This window comes from Spermophilus citellus, assembly GCF_964194105.1.
Source record: "Spermophilus citellus genome assembly, chromosome: 7".
Lineage (NCBI taxonomy): Eukaryota > Metazoa > Chordata > Mammalia > Rodentia > Sciuridae > Spermophilus > Spermophilus citellus.
Window position 1 is genome coordinate 47,836,702 of NC_138188.1, and position 16,016 is coordinate 47,852,717.

The 16,016-nt window shown below is 40.4% G+C and overlaps 2 protein-coding genes across 2 annotated transcripts in view; one reads left to right on the forward strand and one right to left on the reverse strand.

Moving 5' to 3' along the window:
* Positions 1-16,016, reverse strand: part of GFM1 (G elongation factor mitochondrial 1) — a 41,215-nt gene that overhangs the window by 9,733 nt on the left and 15,466 nt on the right. Inside the window, exons 9-14 of the mRNA XM_081300912.1 lie at positions 15,667-15,804; positions 14,065-14,166; positions 13,590-13,646; positions 11,188-11,325; positions 10,435-10,517; positions 1,038-1,200 (exon numbers count right to left, since the gene is read on the reverse strand). Of these exons, the coding sequence (XP_081157038.1) occupies positions 1,038-1,200; positions 10,435-10,517; positions 11,188-11,325; positions 13,590-13,646; positions 14,065-14,166; positions 15,667-15,804 (681 nt within the window). The remainder of the gene's footprint in view (positions 1-1,037; positions 1,201-10,434; positions 10,518-11,187; positions 11,326-13,589; positions 13,647-14,064; positions 14,167-15,666; positions 15,805-16,016) is intronic.
* On the forward strand, positions 3,983-10,367 carry LXN (latexin). The gene is made up of 6 exons (XM_081300913.1): positions 3,983-4,221; positions 5,525-5,587; positions 6,827-7,004; positions 7,290-7,426; positions 9,763-9,825; positions 10,073-10,367. The coding sequence occupies exons 1-6, from the start codon at positions 4,093-4,095 to the stop codon at positions 10,169-10,171; spliced, it is 669 nt and encodes a 222-aa protein (XP_081157039.1). The 5' UTR covers positions 3,983-4,092; the 3' UTR covers positions 10,172-10,367.

Consider the following 16,016-nt stretch of genomic DNA (forward strand, 5'->3'; position numbering starts at 1 on the left):
GAAGTGGCCTTCAAAGGTTATTTCACTTTTCCAAATGCAACTCTTTTAAAAAGCCAGTTTCATTGATATATATATATTTATCTATCTATCTATCTATCTATCTATATACATAATGGATACACAATAAGCTGCACGTATTTAAGAGTGAAATTTGGTAAGCTGGCAATTCTTTTTTACCTAGTCACATAAAACTCCTATAATTGAATTAGTTTTCCCTGTCAAGCCAATCACATGGCTGCACATACAGTATATTTCTGACATTTTAAAACTGTGAATTGTGTTTGATAAAAATACCTAAGCTCTCCTTCACCTATGTTAGAGAGATAATGTATCTTGAAGTGTGTGAACAGTCTTGAAGTAAGAGTGCAGTGCACAGTACACACCACCCACCAAAACACCACCACCATCACTACAGCCAAAAGAATGGCCCATTAATAAGGAATTTTAAGTTAAAAGGTTAAAAAACAAACAAGCAAAACCACTTGGAACCCATCTGGCGATCTGGACAGCAGAACACCTCATGATTCCCCAGGATGCGAGAGTCTAACATCTCAGTTTTGTGAAGGGGGGCAGGTTCAAGTATTTTACTCTCAGTTTACAAATTAGAAAACTGGTTCTAACACTGAGCCCAGGGGCTCACTGATCTGCAAGCAGCAAAGATGACCCGGTGCCCAGGTGTTCAGCATCTTAATGTCATTCCACTACAACAGGATGTGAACATTCCATAATTCCCTAAGGACCAGAACAAATGTCAACTGCTGATGTCAAGCAACATAGCAGCTTCCGTTTATGAAGAAAAATATAACTACGATTAAGAAACAAATGATTTCCCATCATTGCCACAGCACATATCCATATTGTTTGAGCTCAGTGAGCTGAAAGTTTCACATCAGAAGTAAAGCTGAACAGTCAGTCAGAGAAGCAGGCCTGCAACCAAAATGAACAGGGTGGACAATATACCAAAAGAGAAGTATGATTCCATGCTCACTGAACTGATTTTAATAAATGAAAACACAACACAATTTTGTGAAACGCACCTTTTCTACAGCAGGCACAAACTGCTTTGGAACATTTGACCCAAACGTTTCATCTGAAAACTCCAACTTGGTGTAGTTCTCTGGGTCTAGAGGCTCCAGCACACCTATCACTTTTCCAAACTGGCCTGCACCGCCTGATTGCCTCTTATGGGTAAACTCAAACCTGGAAGAGATTTAAGAGGCAGAAAACCAACAGAGCATTACATGATTACCAAAATGGAGTTGACTCCTACTAATTCAAATGGAAAAAAAAAAAAAACACATATTTTTCTGTATACCATCAATGCACACATTTAAAAAAAAAAAAAAAAAAAGGTAATTAAGAGTCCAGCTGGAGGCGCTTGTTCTAATGGCCCGCATTCCAGGGAGCTGCCCACTCTGGAACCCCTCCTTCCCTGGAACACAGCCTTTTCTGCATCTCTCACTGTGGACGGCTGATTTACTCAGGTCATTCCTATCTGACTTTGCTATTTAGGCATATAGATTATAAGGGCATTCATTCCAGATGGAATAATCAACACCTGAAAATGATTCATGGCTAAATGACAGCAACCAACATAAATAAGTTACGAAAGTCACTTCAGACACAAATCTGTGTCTGCGGCAAATACAGCATCACAAATACGGTAGAACAAACATTTTATATACATATTAAAATATGTAAACACAGGCTATTTCACAGGAAAAACACTTTGTGAGTATGCCTGCAAACAATTTATTGCCTTAACCTGAAGCCCTCCTCAAGACCACGGATGGAAAAGGTCACTTTCAAGAGTATCTGCAGGTAAGTGGACACGAATGGGGAAGTGCTCTGGGTATAGGTGGAATAAATATCAGCCTGGCTAGGAGATGCCAGCTTGGAACAGGCCACTTCCTAAACAGTCCACATATGAAGAACCTGGACTAGCCGCCTCTCAATGATCTTCCAGCAGTCAGGGGCTTCGGGATGGCTGAAGGGAAAGTGGGAAAACAACTGCCAAATCACCATAGAACAGCTTCGAGGGGATTTCCAAATCCACAGCACATTGACACATAGACATAAAGTTTACTATGTGATATTTTAAGCCTTATCTTCAATTTTATATGATAGGACATCAACACACACTCTCCATCTGTACTGTCAGCACAGTGATCACTACCCCTAGCTACTTACACATCACAATTAAATAAAACAAAAAAACTCAGCTTATCGGTTGCACCAGTCACAACCCAAGCCCTCCACAGGCCCACATGGAGGGGGGACACAGAACACTTCCAGAGATCTACTGGGCAGCAACGCTCTGGAGGACCAACATGCAAATGAGGAGTCCCACAGTTTCAGGGACCATGTCTGAATTTGTGATTGAGAGGCTGCGGAGCGGTGCAAGGACTGTGCTAAGCACTGCACATGGACGGTCCCCTTGTTCTTCACCACATACCCATGAAGTAGGTGCTCTTTAATCATCACTCTACAGATAAGAAACCCAAGGATCAGAGAGGCTAAGTCACTTGACCAACGTGACAGAGCTACTAAGAGGCACAGCCAGGGCCTTTGAACCCAAAACCGATGCTCTTAACCAAGTACTCTTCTAGAAGGCTAATGATATAAACTGATAACCACTCATCTTAAAACCTTCAAGGAGGCACTGCATGAAGGAAGGTTTTGCAGCAGTTTAGGTAAAGACACTGAAGAACAGAAACACTCTAAACAGACATGGTGACAGCAAAAGAGCCCTGCCCGCAGTCAGACCATGCATGCTGTGAAAGGCAAGGTAGTTTTGACAAAACTTCATCCTCACACTTAAATTAATGTTAAATTAGAACTATGTTGATTTTGCTGTTTATCTCTAACCTATAGACTTGTTTTGACTTTACAGTCATAATAAAGTTGCAAGCCACAGCCATTTTTACTGTTTTATGCTTATATAGTCACATAAGATTATAGTATAATCTACCTGATCCCAGAGAATCATAAATCTTACTTTGAATTATAAATCTACACATTATTCAAGTCTGAGGATGGACTGAGTACTAACCATTAATGAAGCTACAAAACTTCAAAAACCCATTTTTAAGTAAAAGAGAAAAGAATCTCTATTTCCATGCCAACCAATTAAGGTGAAGTTCTAACCATAGGCCTGATGAAAAGGAACCTTACTTCCTGATCTTCAGCAAACCCAGAGAAATGCCTAAGTTGCAAATCTTTAAAGGTGGCAAAAGGAATATTTCAAAAAACTGGATAGTGGAAATTCACTGCCTTCTAAAAGCTCTCCTGTTGAAGCAGCTGTAAAACCTCACTTTTGTCAGAGCTACTTCAATGTAGTCCTGTTGTGTTCAGTTTTTAGGTATGTTTCAGAGCAAAATTTTCAAAGTGATTCGAGTCAGATGCATGGTGTTGTATCGAAAACCTCATCTAAGATCAGCAAAGGAGGAGTGGAGTGCAGATGCATCTCCCCCTCCCCCACCCAAATTACTTAGTCCCCAATTTAATACTATAATTTGTAGTCTCTCATACTTGGATTTGGTTAGACCTGATCCAACCCCACAGAAAACTGAGAAAGAAGGGGCAAATCACACTACCTATGACACCTCTGCAACCTGCCCTATGTAAGGCCCTGCTGTATTAAGAAAGTTGTGCTCTAATCTGAAAGAAAAGCAGGCAGGCAGTCTCTCTTTTTAGTCTAATTCTTACGAGTTACAGACTAATAAGGAAATTCATTAAATAGTATTTGAGCGCTAGACAAAGACAGCTTTTCAAAGCATAATTCAGTGCTGCAATCTTTTAATTTTATATCTAGACGCAGACTACTTAAGAGGCCCCAGCAACGCAAAGGCCAGAGAGCCCTGTTTGCCTAAGGGTTAAGGAAAGACCAAGTCCCCGCAGCCCTAGCGGCCCAACTCCCTTCCTCCCGCCTGCAGGCGGCGCAGGCCTCGCAGCCGCTGGGCGGGCGGGGCCAAGGGGCGGGGCCACGGCAGCCTCCTAAGCCGGGAGGAAGTAGAGGGCAGCGCCCGCGCCGCCCAGCCCAGCCAAGGCAGAGCTTGCAGCACAGAGCTGGGTCCAGGCAGCTGCTGTAACATGGAGATTCCGCCAGAACACTACGCGGCCTCCAGGGCGGTCTCGGTGGCCGAGAGCTGCATCAACTACCAGCACGGAACCCCCCACCAGGTGTTTCTGGTGCAGAAGGTGGAGGAGGCCCGCTTGGAGGTGAGTCCAATAGGACCCAGCCAGATGTCGGGTGGGCAAGGTGGGACCTGCTGGAGTGGTAGCGAGGAGCGAGTCCCGAGAGGGGTGAGTTGCGCAGGAACCGCCAGGTGTCCCTGGGGCAGACCCAGGACGAGCGAGCCTGGAGGTGGGTACTGCGGGGGTGCAGGCCTGGGCCCTCTGGCCCCCAAGTTAACGTTCCTGGGGTAGTCTAAGCTCCAGTCCCTTCGTTCGTTCTCTTCACGGTAAGGGAGAAACGCCAATACCATTTCAGTGCCCACCCTGACAAGGAAATAGGGACTTAGAGCTGACTTTAACACTTTCCCTAGGGGACACCATAGGAATCATTCAAAAGAATCTTAAAACTGCTACTGTTTCTTATCTGCTAATCTGCCTTCCAAAGGACTCCACTGCCTAAACTGTAAGACCAATCCTTATTAGACCCTTTGACCAAAATGAAGGGGAAGACCAAGAGCAAAAGAAGCTGACCTCCAAAGTCAGAAAAGAAAAGCCTCTGAGCTGAGCTTGGAGGTAACCACCATCACATCACATGGCTGCCTTTGGGCTGCTCCGGGCTGAAGGGTGCAACTGGAGGATGCTCGAGGCTGCAGAATGCCCACCTTACTAGATTTTGGTAGTCCCTTATTTTTATTTATCAGATATAATTTTTAACCACTGATGGTTTTCAGAGCTGACAGGGAATAGATTCTACTCCAAAACTGCAACAGATAGTACAAGTAGTATAAACTCCTAATCTGTCTCTTGATTGACAAGTATCTAAATGTTTGCCTTACTCCTGTAAAAAACTGTTGAAGTACCATTTTGCAGGGCCACTAATACACAAGTTAAAACAGTACTTAAGTACAGCGAGTCTCCAAACACTGCAGTAATCTGCCTCAACATGGAATCCATGTTCACTGAACACTTGGAGGGCACCATGGGCTTTATGAAAAGTCTTTTAAAAGGTATATCCTATTTGTCATCTTTAGATTAAAAGCTCTTTGAAAATTATTTATGTAGAGAATTAAAGTTTACAGATCTAGGGGTTGGAGTCTGATGATGATTAAAAATTGAGCTGTGTCCTTTTTATTTGTATACTTCTCTTCTACCCTTGTCCTAATCCAAACAGACTGGACAGAGAATCTGCTCAATTAAATGTTAACTGGTGACATGCCTCTCTCAAGATGCATGGCTTTAATCATGCCCCTCACCAGCCAGCCCTCCTCTCCCCATTAAAGAAGAATGCATTTCCTAAAAATGTGACTATTTGACTTATTTTCTTTTTTACACATTTTCTTAAATTTAGGATATTCCAGGAAGAGGACACAAGTACCACCTTAAATTTTCTGTGGAGGAAATGACACAAAAAGTAAGTGAAGGGGCTGGGATGGTGGCTCAGTTGACAGAGCATTTGTTTAGTATGTGTGAGGCACTGAGTTCAATCCTCAGCACCACATAAAAATAAAATAAAGGTTTTGTGTCTGTCTACAACTAAAAAAAGTTTTAAAAAAGTAAGTGAAATATCCTTTTGTATAAATAAAATGTTATTCTGAATATTTAAAATCATCTTTGTTGATCAAATCTATAGCATTTTAGATTTTTACTTTTTTTAAATTGTTGTGAGATCCTTGACTCCTTTTTTAAACACTGACCATCTAGTCATATGGTCACAGCTTACAAGGGCCAGCTTTGTAAGCTCACTCCAAAATTTACGATCTTTGTGTATTCTGATATACATCCTGAATTATTTCTTCTGAACTATTTAGAAAACAGATTATACTTCAGTTCAAATATATTAAGAAGTTACATGCTCACAGGCAGCCTGAGTTTATGTCCAACATGGCTGAGTGAAGTCATTTACTTTCCAGTCCTTATGCCAGCATTTAGAGAAGGCAGGCAAGTGCTTTCAGGTATCCATGAGCAACACAGTGACCAACTGATACCACTGCTAAGGCCCTCTGTGGGGCAGAGAAATTTTAAATAATTATACATGTGTCGAATTATTTTAGAAAATTTAAAAGAAACTGCAATTTGCACCATAACTATCTTGGAATTTTTAAAACCCTGCTCTTTTTTGAGTCTAATTATGAAGAGATACAGACTAATAAAGAAATTCATTAAACAGTATTTGAGCTACTAGACAGAGACAGCTTTTCAAAGCATAATTCAGTGCTGCAATCTTTTAATTTTATATCTAGACACAGACTGCTTTATCTGTGTTTGAAAGGAAATTATTTCAGGAGCAGGAAGTTAAGAGTAGTGGAAAAACTTAAAAAGTAACCAGTGTTAGGTTGGTATATAAATCCAGATTAAAATCTGATCTCACAAATGGATACTCCATTAATACTGAAATATACTCAAAGCTTTAGGTTTAGGATTTGTAAGATTGTGATACTTAAAAGTTGTAATTAAAAAATTCACTTTAGGGTACTTGCCTGTTAACTTTAGAAAAGGAATAGGATAGGCCCAATTAGATGTCTCTGAAATCAGGCACTCTGGGTCAAGTCTGAAACCCCTTTAGGGTTGATGCTTTAAAGCCATCTCACAGAATAATCAGTAATGCATGCCATCTCTACATACCGATCTTTTGCAAACATGTTTCCAACAGCAAGTCACAGTGAACTGCACAGCTGAAGTACTTTACCCTCCAGTGGGACATGGCACTGCACCAGAAGTCTCCTTCACATTTGAAGGAGAGACTGGGAAGAGTCCAGATGAAGAGGATAACACATTCTATCAAAGACTCAAGTCCACAAAGGAACCACTAGAAGCACAAAATATCCCAGGTATATATAGGACATAGAAAAAAATGTTAAGATTAACCTCAATTAACTCTATGCTCAAAATTGTCAGATGTTAACCATGTTGGAAATATCCTGGCTTTGACAACAAGATTAATTTCCAATGAAGCCAACAAAAAAAGAAGCCTTGGAACTTTAGAGATCCATGGCTTAATTATTTTCTGCACACATTTGAAGAAAACTAAGACGTGACTTAGAATTTAGATTTTTTTTCAAAGGTTAGAACTGTGTATGTGATATAATTACATTTCTCATATGTCTCCCCACCAGACAGTTTCGGAAATGTGTCTCCACAAATGAATCCAGTTCGGCACTTAGCCTGGGTTGCCTGTGGTTATATAATATGGCAGAATTCTACTGAAAACACATGTTATAAAATGGCCAAAATTCAAACTGTCAAGCAAGTGGTAAGTACTCTCTATAAAGCACATTATTGGCAGGATGAATGCTGACTAAAAGTATTGCAATTCACAGTTGGACAGTATTCTAGTCATTTTGCATTTAACATAGTGAAGCTGGTGTTTTGAAGAAGTCAATCCTGAGTAGAGAATATAAAGAGTTGTAGGAAGAGTCCAAAGAACAGCAACTGATCCAGTCACGTGGTTGGGTTGGCCAATAGATGCAAACCACAGGCCCCCTTTGCCTCCAAAGTTGGGTTCCTCTTCCCAGTGCCAGGTTAGTCTGCATTCCCTGGGCACATGCTGACAAGGAAGCATAACAGCAGCAAGGCAAAGTCAAGGATCTCGTAATGAGCAGTACTTAGACTGCACCTTCCCCAGGCACTGCAGTCATGATGGTTCTTCACCTTTCATGTTGGCTTGAAATATAGCTCTGATGTTTCACTCAAACCCTCTTCTTGAGCAAAAAGGTCTGTAGAGTTTTATTAGCAGAGGCAAGACAGAACCCCAGGCACCCAAATCCTTGCATGACTGTCTTTAACGTGCTATGCACAGATTCTCAGAACCACCTTCTATGGCAGTCACGTGAAGCTGAGCTCTCAAGAATAGTTTTGCGCCCAATACACATTATTCCCTTTAGCAACCAAAATTCATGTTCACATCACTTGTGCACTATCCTGGACTCTGCTTTTGTTCTCTGCTGAATGCTGGTGCCACTGGTACTTAAGAGATATGCCTGGCCTTTTCCCCAAGGCTCAGCTTGAAGAGCAGAAGCACTACAGTCTCTGTGAAGCCTGCTGTACTGCCTCTCAAATAATTCCACTACTCGCTCCTGAGCTTGCTGCAGTTTTCTTTCATAACCCACTTAGTCACACTTTACAACCTCGCCTCCTGTTGCTAGCCTTATGTTTCCTTATGTCTGATATGACATCTATTAAGAAGTACATCTTTCTAGATCTTAAAAAAATCTATGAATAAATTCTTTGATTTTAGCTTTATTAAGTGGTTAAGAAGAGAAAAATTTCAACTAGAACCTAATGGGAATCAAGAAACACAGAATGCAAAGAAGCCACAACAGTTTGAGTCAGCTCTATGAGAGAAAAGGACTTCCCTGCTGACTTGTTTCAGCTTGCTGGCGACAAACTGTGAGGCAGCTGGAGCACCTTTTCTTTGCAGGCTTTTGTAACCACTTTAGACAACTATGGGCACTGGAGGGCAAGATGCCCAATTACAGTACTCAGAGTCGATGCCAAAAGCCCAGCCTACACAGCACAACATTTTGAGAAACAGATTTCACAGACATCAACCCTGCTTACAACATTCCCATAAGGGTACCTAAGCCTCAGTAACTGACTCCAGGTACAGAGAGTCCTAAAATCATTACCGTGATTTTTCAAGCCAAGTCTTTAGCAATATGTGTACAAAACAATGTTAGTAGTTTGACAAAAAACAAAAACAACAAACTCCTGAAACCCTTCATCAAATGATGATTTTTAAAGCATTAATGAAAATCTCAAGAGGGGTTTAATCACAGCTTTACTTTCTATATATTATCTATCTTTACTTATTAAGATCCAACATATAAAAACCCTTATGTATGCACTATTCTTTGCTGATATTGTCAAAGGAAGGATTACTTGAAGACACTATGAAGAGAGGAGTATGCTCTTATCTGACCCTAGGCCACACTGACAACCACATTTAAACAAAGGAGCCCCAGGAGCTGTGCTGCACCTTGGACTCCAGGGCTTGGCTCAGCACGTCACTCCTAAGCCTTACGGAGACATGTATGGCACAGCAAATCTCTGGTGATGGTTTTAAACTGTGCAAGCACAGCAGTTCTGTGTGGCTGATACTTTTTATTCCCAAAATAATAAAGAGTATGGAACAAAAGTTTAATTATAAAATGAGATGACCACACTGATTATATATTACAATTTTCCATTTTCTAGAAGAGAATCTCTATCGTAAAACTGGCTTCTTAATGTGAACATTTATTGCTATGGTTTCTCTTAAGTGATAATTTTATCAACAACAGAAACACTAAAGGTTCTTAAGTAATAAGCTACACAGAATAAGGCTAAGTGGCTACCATAACTTGGAAGGTAAAAACATACAAACAACTTTTAGAGTAACAAATAGAACAATCATGACTTTAAAATATAGTTTGACAGAATACTTATTTAGAAGACTACTTTTTGTCAGGCTAAACTGAAATAAATCATGACACCTTTTTTTTTTTTTTTTTTTTTTACCTAAGTGGGAGTATTATAATCATCTAATAATCAAAGCTCATTTTAAAATTAAAGCTGCAGTTTTAAACACCAGGCTTTTGTTTATCACAGCAAAGGAACGATGACTTCATTGAACTAGACTACATCATCCTGCTTCATGACATCGTATCACAGGTACAATATCACCTGTCTGTTCCATGTCTTTCAGAGCCACAGTAGGTTTTATTAATTCTGTATCTAACTCGGAATCTGTGTAGACTCAGACAGGGACTAGGCCGAAACAGATTATATTTGTAGCAATCTAGCCTGCTTTTTGCTATTCCTCATGGAGACTGTGTTGTCACTAACAAAGTCTAAACCCACTGTATCTTCTGAATTGTTCTCTAAAATTTATCATACCACTACTTTTCCTTACTTCCAGGAGATTATCCCCTGGCAAATGCAAGTTCTCTGGCACCCACAATATGGGACAAAAGTAAAACATGACAGTCGTCTCCCAAAGGAAGCACAGCTGGAATAAAAAGACCCTTCCATTGAGATGGAGTGCAGACATGTCTATTAATGATGTGCAAGTCAGTCCTCACTAGAATCTGGCCTGGGGGAGCCAAACAAATCCTGAAGTACCATTCTATATAATGTCATGCTTACGGTATAGAACTGTACCGATTCCATAATAAAAAATACTACTACATAAAAATGTCTTTATACCAGTAATGATTTTGTACATCTCATAATTAAGTTACAGTTTCACTCTCACAGTGTATGATTACATTGCATACTTACGGGACAGGGGCAGTAATGGTCTCTCGAAAGGCAACTTTTGGCTTTCCTGTGATACAAGGGCAGCCATATTCTCTTTCCATTCTCTTAAAAAAAAAAAAAAAAAAAAAGGGAGGGGGAAGATTATTTTTTGGCATAATGAAATTTTTAAAATGAACTGAAGAAAAATCCTAAGCAGCTTTTTAAACAGATCTTAAATCACTGCAGTGTCTCATTAAGGATTAAATATGTGATATTTAATGCTTAATTTATACTTACTGCCAATTAATTTATCTGCTAAAATTTCACCACTATTCCATATTTTTCTGTCAGAATTTTCTACCTCAGCTTCAAAGAAATGGTCACTCCATAATTTCCAGTGACATATCTTTTGCTTTCATTTACATGTACATGTATGACCTTTCCCAGGAATATTCTTTAACTATCCTACAATGGTCTTTAAGCACAGACTTGAGAAGAAATGGCCTAAAGAGTGGGTACAACTGCCAGTAGTCTCCCAAGGCTAGGACCAGAAATTTTTTGACCTAGATGGATAATCTTGTTGCAAATCCTCTCAGCCCCAATTCTAGAACTCCACAATACTGAACAACTGGAAGCAAAAAAATAACTGATACACAGTGGAAGAAACTGTACACCACATGTGGATACAAACCAGAGTGAAACTTGGAGAAGCATGGAGTTTACAGTAATTATACTGAGCATTATTGACTTAACAGTAATTACATAACCCCACTTAACTTCCTAGTTAGTCATTACCTGAGCATAGATTTCCAGGTGTAATTCTCCCATTCCAGATACAATAGTCTCTTTGCTCTCATTGTCAAAGTGCACTTTAAATGTGGGATCTTCTCTTGTAAACCTGCCAATACCTTTTGAAAATTTTTCCAGATCATTCTTCAAAAGAAGGAAGAAAAGTCATGTGTTTTACAAAGCACAATGAGCAATGGTATTTTTTGAAAGAACATTACTGAATGAAATCAAATATGCCAGCAGTTAAGAAATAAAGATAACCCTTACCTAGCTCTATTCCATGCCTTTTTAAAAAAATATGAGCTTGAACACCACACAGCCAGACATGAGTGAATAACCAGCTAATAGGATTCTTTCTTCATGCCAAGACAGAGAACAGGAGTCCAAGACTTAACTCTATGCCCTTTCCTATTACACTGCAAAAACTTCATATGTGTAAAGCTACTCATTAAGTGGAAAGAGACTTCTGTTACATTTTAGAAATGCTACCCATCAATAGAAAACACTCAGCATATCTACCAAGACTCTCTCATAGATTCAGGAGGACTGACTGACTGTTAAGACCAATAATAAGGTGAACGGCACACTGAGACTCCCCCTTTCAAAATAGTCTGCTTGGATACAGTAAAATGCACCTTTAGTCCTTGATGTAATTCCACATGGTGAGCAGAATAACAGATCTGCAAAGATGCCCTAATCCTCCCAACCTGTAAATATGTTACTTCACATGGCAAAGAGGATTTTGAAGATGTGATCAAGGTTGCAGAACTTACAATAGGGAAATTGTTGTGAATTACCTGGGTGGAGTAAAGTAATCATGAAGACCTTTAAAAATGGAAGAGGAAGGCAGAAAGGAGGGTGGGTAAGATGCAGTATGGAAGAAGAGGCAGAAAGCTAAACACAAGAGGGACTCAACCCACTCCTGCAGGCATTAAAGATGAAAGAAAGCCATGTGTCAAGGAAGGTAGGCAGTCACTAGAAGCTAAGAATGGTCCTCAGATGACAGAGGAAATGGGGACCCCAATAATATACCCACAGGAACTGGATTCTGCCCACAACCTGAGTAAGCAAGGCAAGATACTCTACCCTAGAAACTCCAAAAAGAACACAGCCCTGTTTGGTTAACTTAGCCCACTGAGAATGTCAGTCTCTGACCTAGAGGACTGTAAAGAGTACATTTTTGTTACTTTAAGCTACTAAGCTTGTGGCAACCTCTTATGACAGCAACAGAAAACACGCCCCACACTGCCAGTATTCACAGCCACTGTTTCCCACATGCCTGGAGCTGAAGCATGCATTCTGCACATTATCTTAAACCTAACCTTGATGCTGAAAGATAGAACTATTCATCTTTTACAGAGGAGGGAACTATGTACAGAGAGGTCAGGTTGGTGGCAATACTGGGACTAAATCCCAGGTTAGGGATCGGGTTGGTCTCTTGCCTTTCCCTGCACCAGCCAAATACTCTCAGCACAGTGGAAGCATCTTCGCTGCACTGTCTGTGCCTCCTACCCACTTCCTACCGACGATGTCTCATGGCTTAATGCAGACACTTCATTATTTGGTTTGAAATAATTTACTCCAGCAAGCAGACACTTTTCGAACTTTTAAACATATAAACAACTTCAAAAAAACAAAAACCTTTTGGATTATGGATGCATTTGAATTATCCAGTCAAATGTTGTACATAAACTCTGGACTTTGGGATGAAAAGGCATAATATGTTTCATTTCTAACCTCACTTTTCCAAAGGGAAATTTTGACAATCTCAGCAAAACACCTGGAACAAATTATGACATTTACTAGGAAGGAGGAAAGGCTGCACCTCCTGGAGTCTCTGGGAATAGGCAACCATTTCATGTATCTTGCCTCCTCTACTTTCTTTTCTACACTGAGAAAAGAACTAGAAAACCTCATGATTTCTCAAACAGGTGAAGTATGGTCTCAGTCTATGTACTGAGACCTATGAAACCATGAGCCCCCAAATAGCATTTCCTCCTTTAACTGTTCTTTTTAGTTCTTTTGGTCACAGCAGTGAAAAAGCTGACTAAAACATCTACCCAACATGCACACGTACTTTACAGTGGGTTTCACTAAAACTCAGGACAAATATTCTTATTTCCCATTTTCCATATTTCAAGAATGCAAGAAGGAACATCAACCACTATGACATAATAAAGAGCTATAAAATAGTCTGGTGAGTATTAAAATATCACCATTTTCTTAAAAAATACTGAGGAATTATTGCCATCACACTGATAAATTTAAAAAGAAAATCTTAATACCAAAAGAGGAAACAGACCATTAGGACTGCTGTTTATCACAAGATACATGTGTATTCCAGTACAGATTAAAAAAAGATCTCAAGTTTTTATTGTGATATAATGAACTTTAAATCAAACTCCTACCTTGTTAGAAGGCTTCATTGCTATTGAAATGACAGGATCGGGAACATGAATTGACTCCTAAAATATTTTTTAAAAGAACAGAGAAAAATTCAAAAACTGTATTAAACAGTATAGGATGGATTCATTTAATGTGCTACATTACAAAAGGACAAACACCAGACAACATCTTTAGCCAATTTATATCTTGGTTGGTTTTTATGCTAAAAAGGGAAATATATTAATGTAATATATTAATAAAGCTGTTCACTAATATGATGAAACCATGAGCCCCCAAATAAGCATTTCCTCCTTTAACAGGGGCTGGGGCTCAGTGGTAGAGCACCTGTCTTGCATGTGTGAGGCAACGGGTTTGATCCTCAGAACCACATAAAAATAAAGATATTGTGTCCATCTACAACTAAAACAATTAAAAAAAAAAAAAAACACAGACTTCTGGCATGCAAGTGATAAAAAGCTTTGAAATGGAAGAGCTTACCATAGAAAGGTCACTGTTCTCTTTGGTTGTGAACGTGTCTCCACTAGCACAGTCAATGCCAAACAAGGCAAAGATGTCTCCAGCATACACTTCCTCAACATCCTGAGAAAAGCAGCAATACAAATCAAGACACAACTACAAAGTAACTGCACAAGAAAAACTACAGAAAAACAAAGCAGAACTTCCTTCTGCAGAGAGTAACCCATGCAGCACCAACCACCAATCATGCCAAGACAGCTTCTACTTAAGTACACCTCAACAGACAAGATTTTCCCCCTAATGGAAAACTCAGAGCTATGGCTTCATCACCTGAAGGATCTGAAGTATTCAAGTAGTGACTGTGCCTCACAATTCTAAAGTTATTTTTAAAGAACATGCTGGGGTTGTGGCTCAGTGGTACAGCACTTGCCTAGCATGCATGCGGCACTGGGTTTGATACCCAGCACCACATAAAAAAACTAAATAAGCAAAATAATAATACTGTGTTCATCTACAACTAACAATATTAAAAAAAATTAAAAAGCATGTACTATCTGTGCTACCAAAGTTAGACAATGAGATCATAAAAACAGGCATGTACAAGGAAAAACTGCAAAGGAAGTTTTGCAAACAAAGGAAGCGAATGGAGCACACTGTACTAAAAATACATTAAATTTCTAACAGAGGCGAGCAGTCAAAAACACAGGAGGAAGTTTAAGAACCAAGACCAGCTGCATGCTTCCCAGCAATTTCCTCTGAGATTGACAGTCATACACAACAGCTGTGGAGTGATGATGCAGCCTTGCGTCTTGCTTTGATGACTACAGAGGGGTATGTATTTTCTTGAAAAGGCTATGACAAGCACTCATCCTCCCAGCCTGCCCCCTGCTGTCTATCTCACAAAGCAGCAGAGATTTCCGACTTCAAGTCAGCCTATTCCTCTTCCCAAGAGAGATAAAAGTCATGGCCCCTCCCCCAAAATTCCTAAGATTTTGCTTAGACTGAAGAATTTCTCCAGGAATACAGGGCTGGAAGAGTGGGAGTGGGCGCAACCTCATGTACTCGGGGTTTCTGCCAAGCCCTAACCAGAAGGACTAAGAAGACTAGGACAGATTCAGAGCCAACTCAAGCCCAAAGTCAATGAACCAGACTGGACCCTGAGCAGATTTGACCACATGGCCCTGCAAGGGGATCTACAACAGGACTGAAAGCTCTAAGGTTAAACAGATCTTTCATACCACCACATTTCAGAAAGTGAACACACTGAGCCATGTGGAAAATCACATGAATGTGCAACCCTCACTGATCTGTAGGAACTACATTCTGCTGTCCTAAATGCCTACCTAGTACACTCACTGCTGCTCATGAGGAGAGTGCTGTACCTTGTGTGGAGTCCTAGGGAACAACCTGTCCTTTCACTGCATCCTGGCCGTGGAGGAAACTCACAACCAGTGGCAGGCAACAAGCCCCAAACATGCCTATCTGGCTTACAGCAGCACACTCCTTCAGAGACAGCACATGCAAGGAAGACGCGTGTATTCAACCAGAGGTGGTTTCCTAGCAGGGCGGGGGCGCCAGCATAATGGACTGCTTCCGCAGGGATGGTGCACAGCCCTCACTTGCCTCCATCATGTCAGCGTGCATGCGCACTAGCCGCTGCACCCGCACTCTCTTTCTGGTCCTCGTGTTGTAGATGGTGTCACCCTTCTGTAGCAACCCCTGGTAATTCCGGACGTAAGTTAACTGTCCAAATCGACCCGCCTAGAAGTCAAGATGGGGTGTGGTAGAAGAATAAAGAAAAATGTAAGAGTCAAAATCAAGAGAAAAACTTCTCAGCTACCTGCAAATACTTTCAATTTTAGTAGCCCATCTTACATACATATCAGTTTATCATCTCAAATTACATGACACTGGCTTGGAAAACAAAAGAAATTAAATGGTTGCTGCTGATCCACCTTTTGGTATCATAACCC

Excerpts from the sequence above, each read along its gene's own strand:
- LXN (XM_081300913.1), top strand. The coding sequence starts at position 4,093 with ATGGAGATTCCGCCAGAACACTACGCGGCCTCCAGGGCGGTCTCGGTG. Across the intron at positions 5,588-6,826 it reads TGGAGGAAATGACACAAAAA|CAAGTCACAGTGAACTGCAC; the intron begins GTAAGTGAAGGG and ends TGTTTCCAACAG. Across the intron at positions 7,427-9,762 it reads TTCAAACTGTCAAGCAAGTG|CAAAGGAACGATGACTTCAT; the intron begins GTAAGTACTCTC and ends TGTTTATCACAG.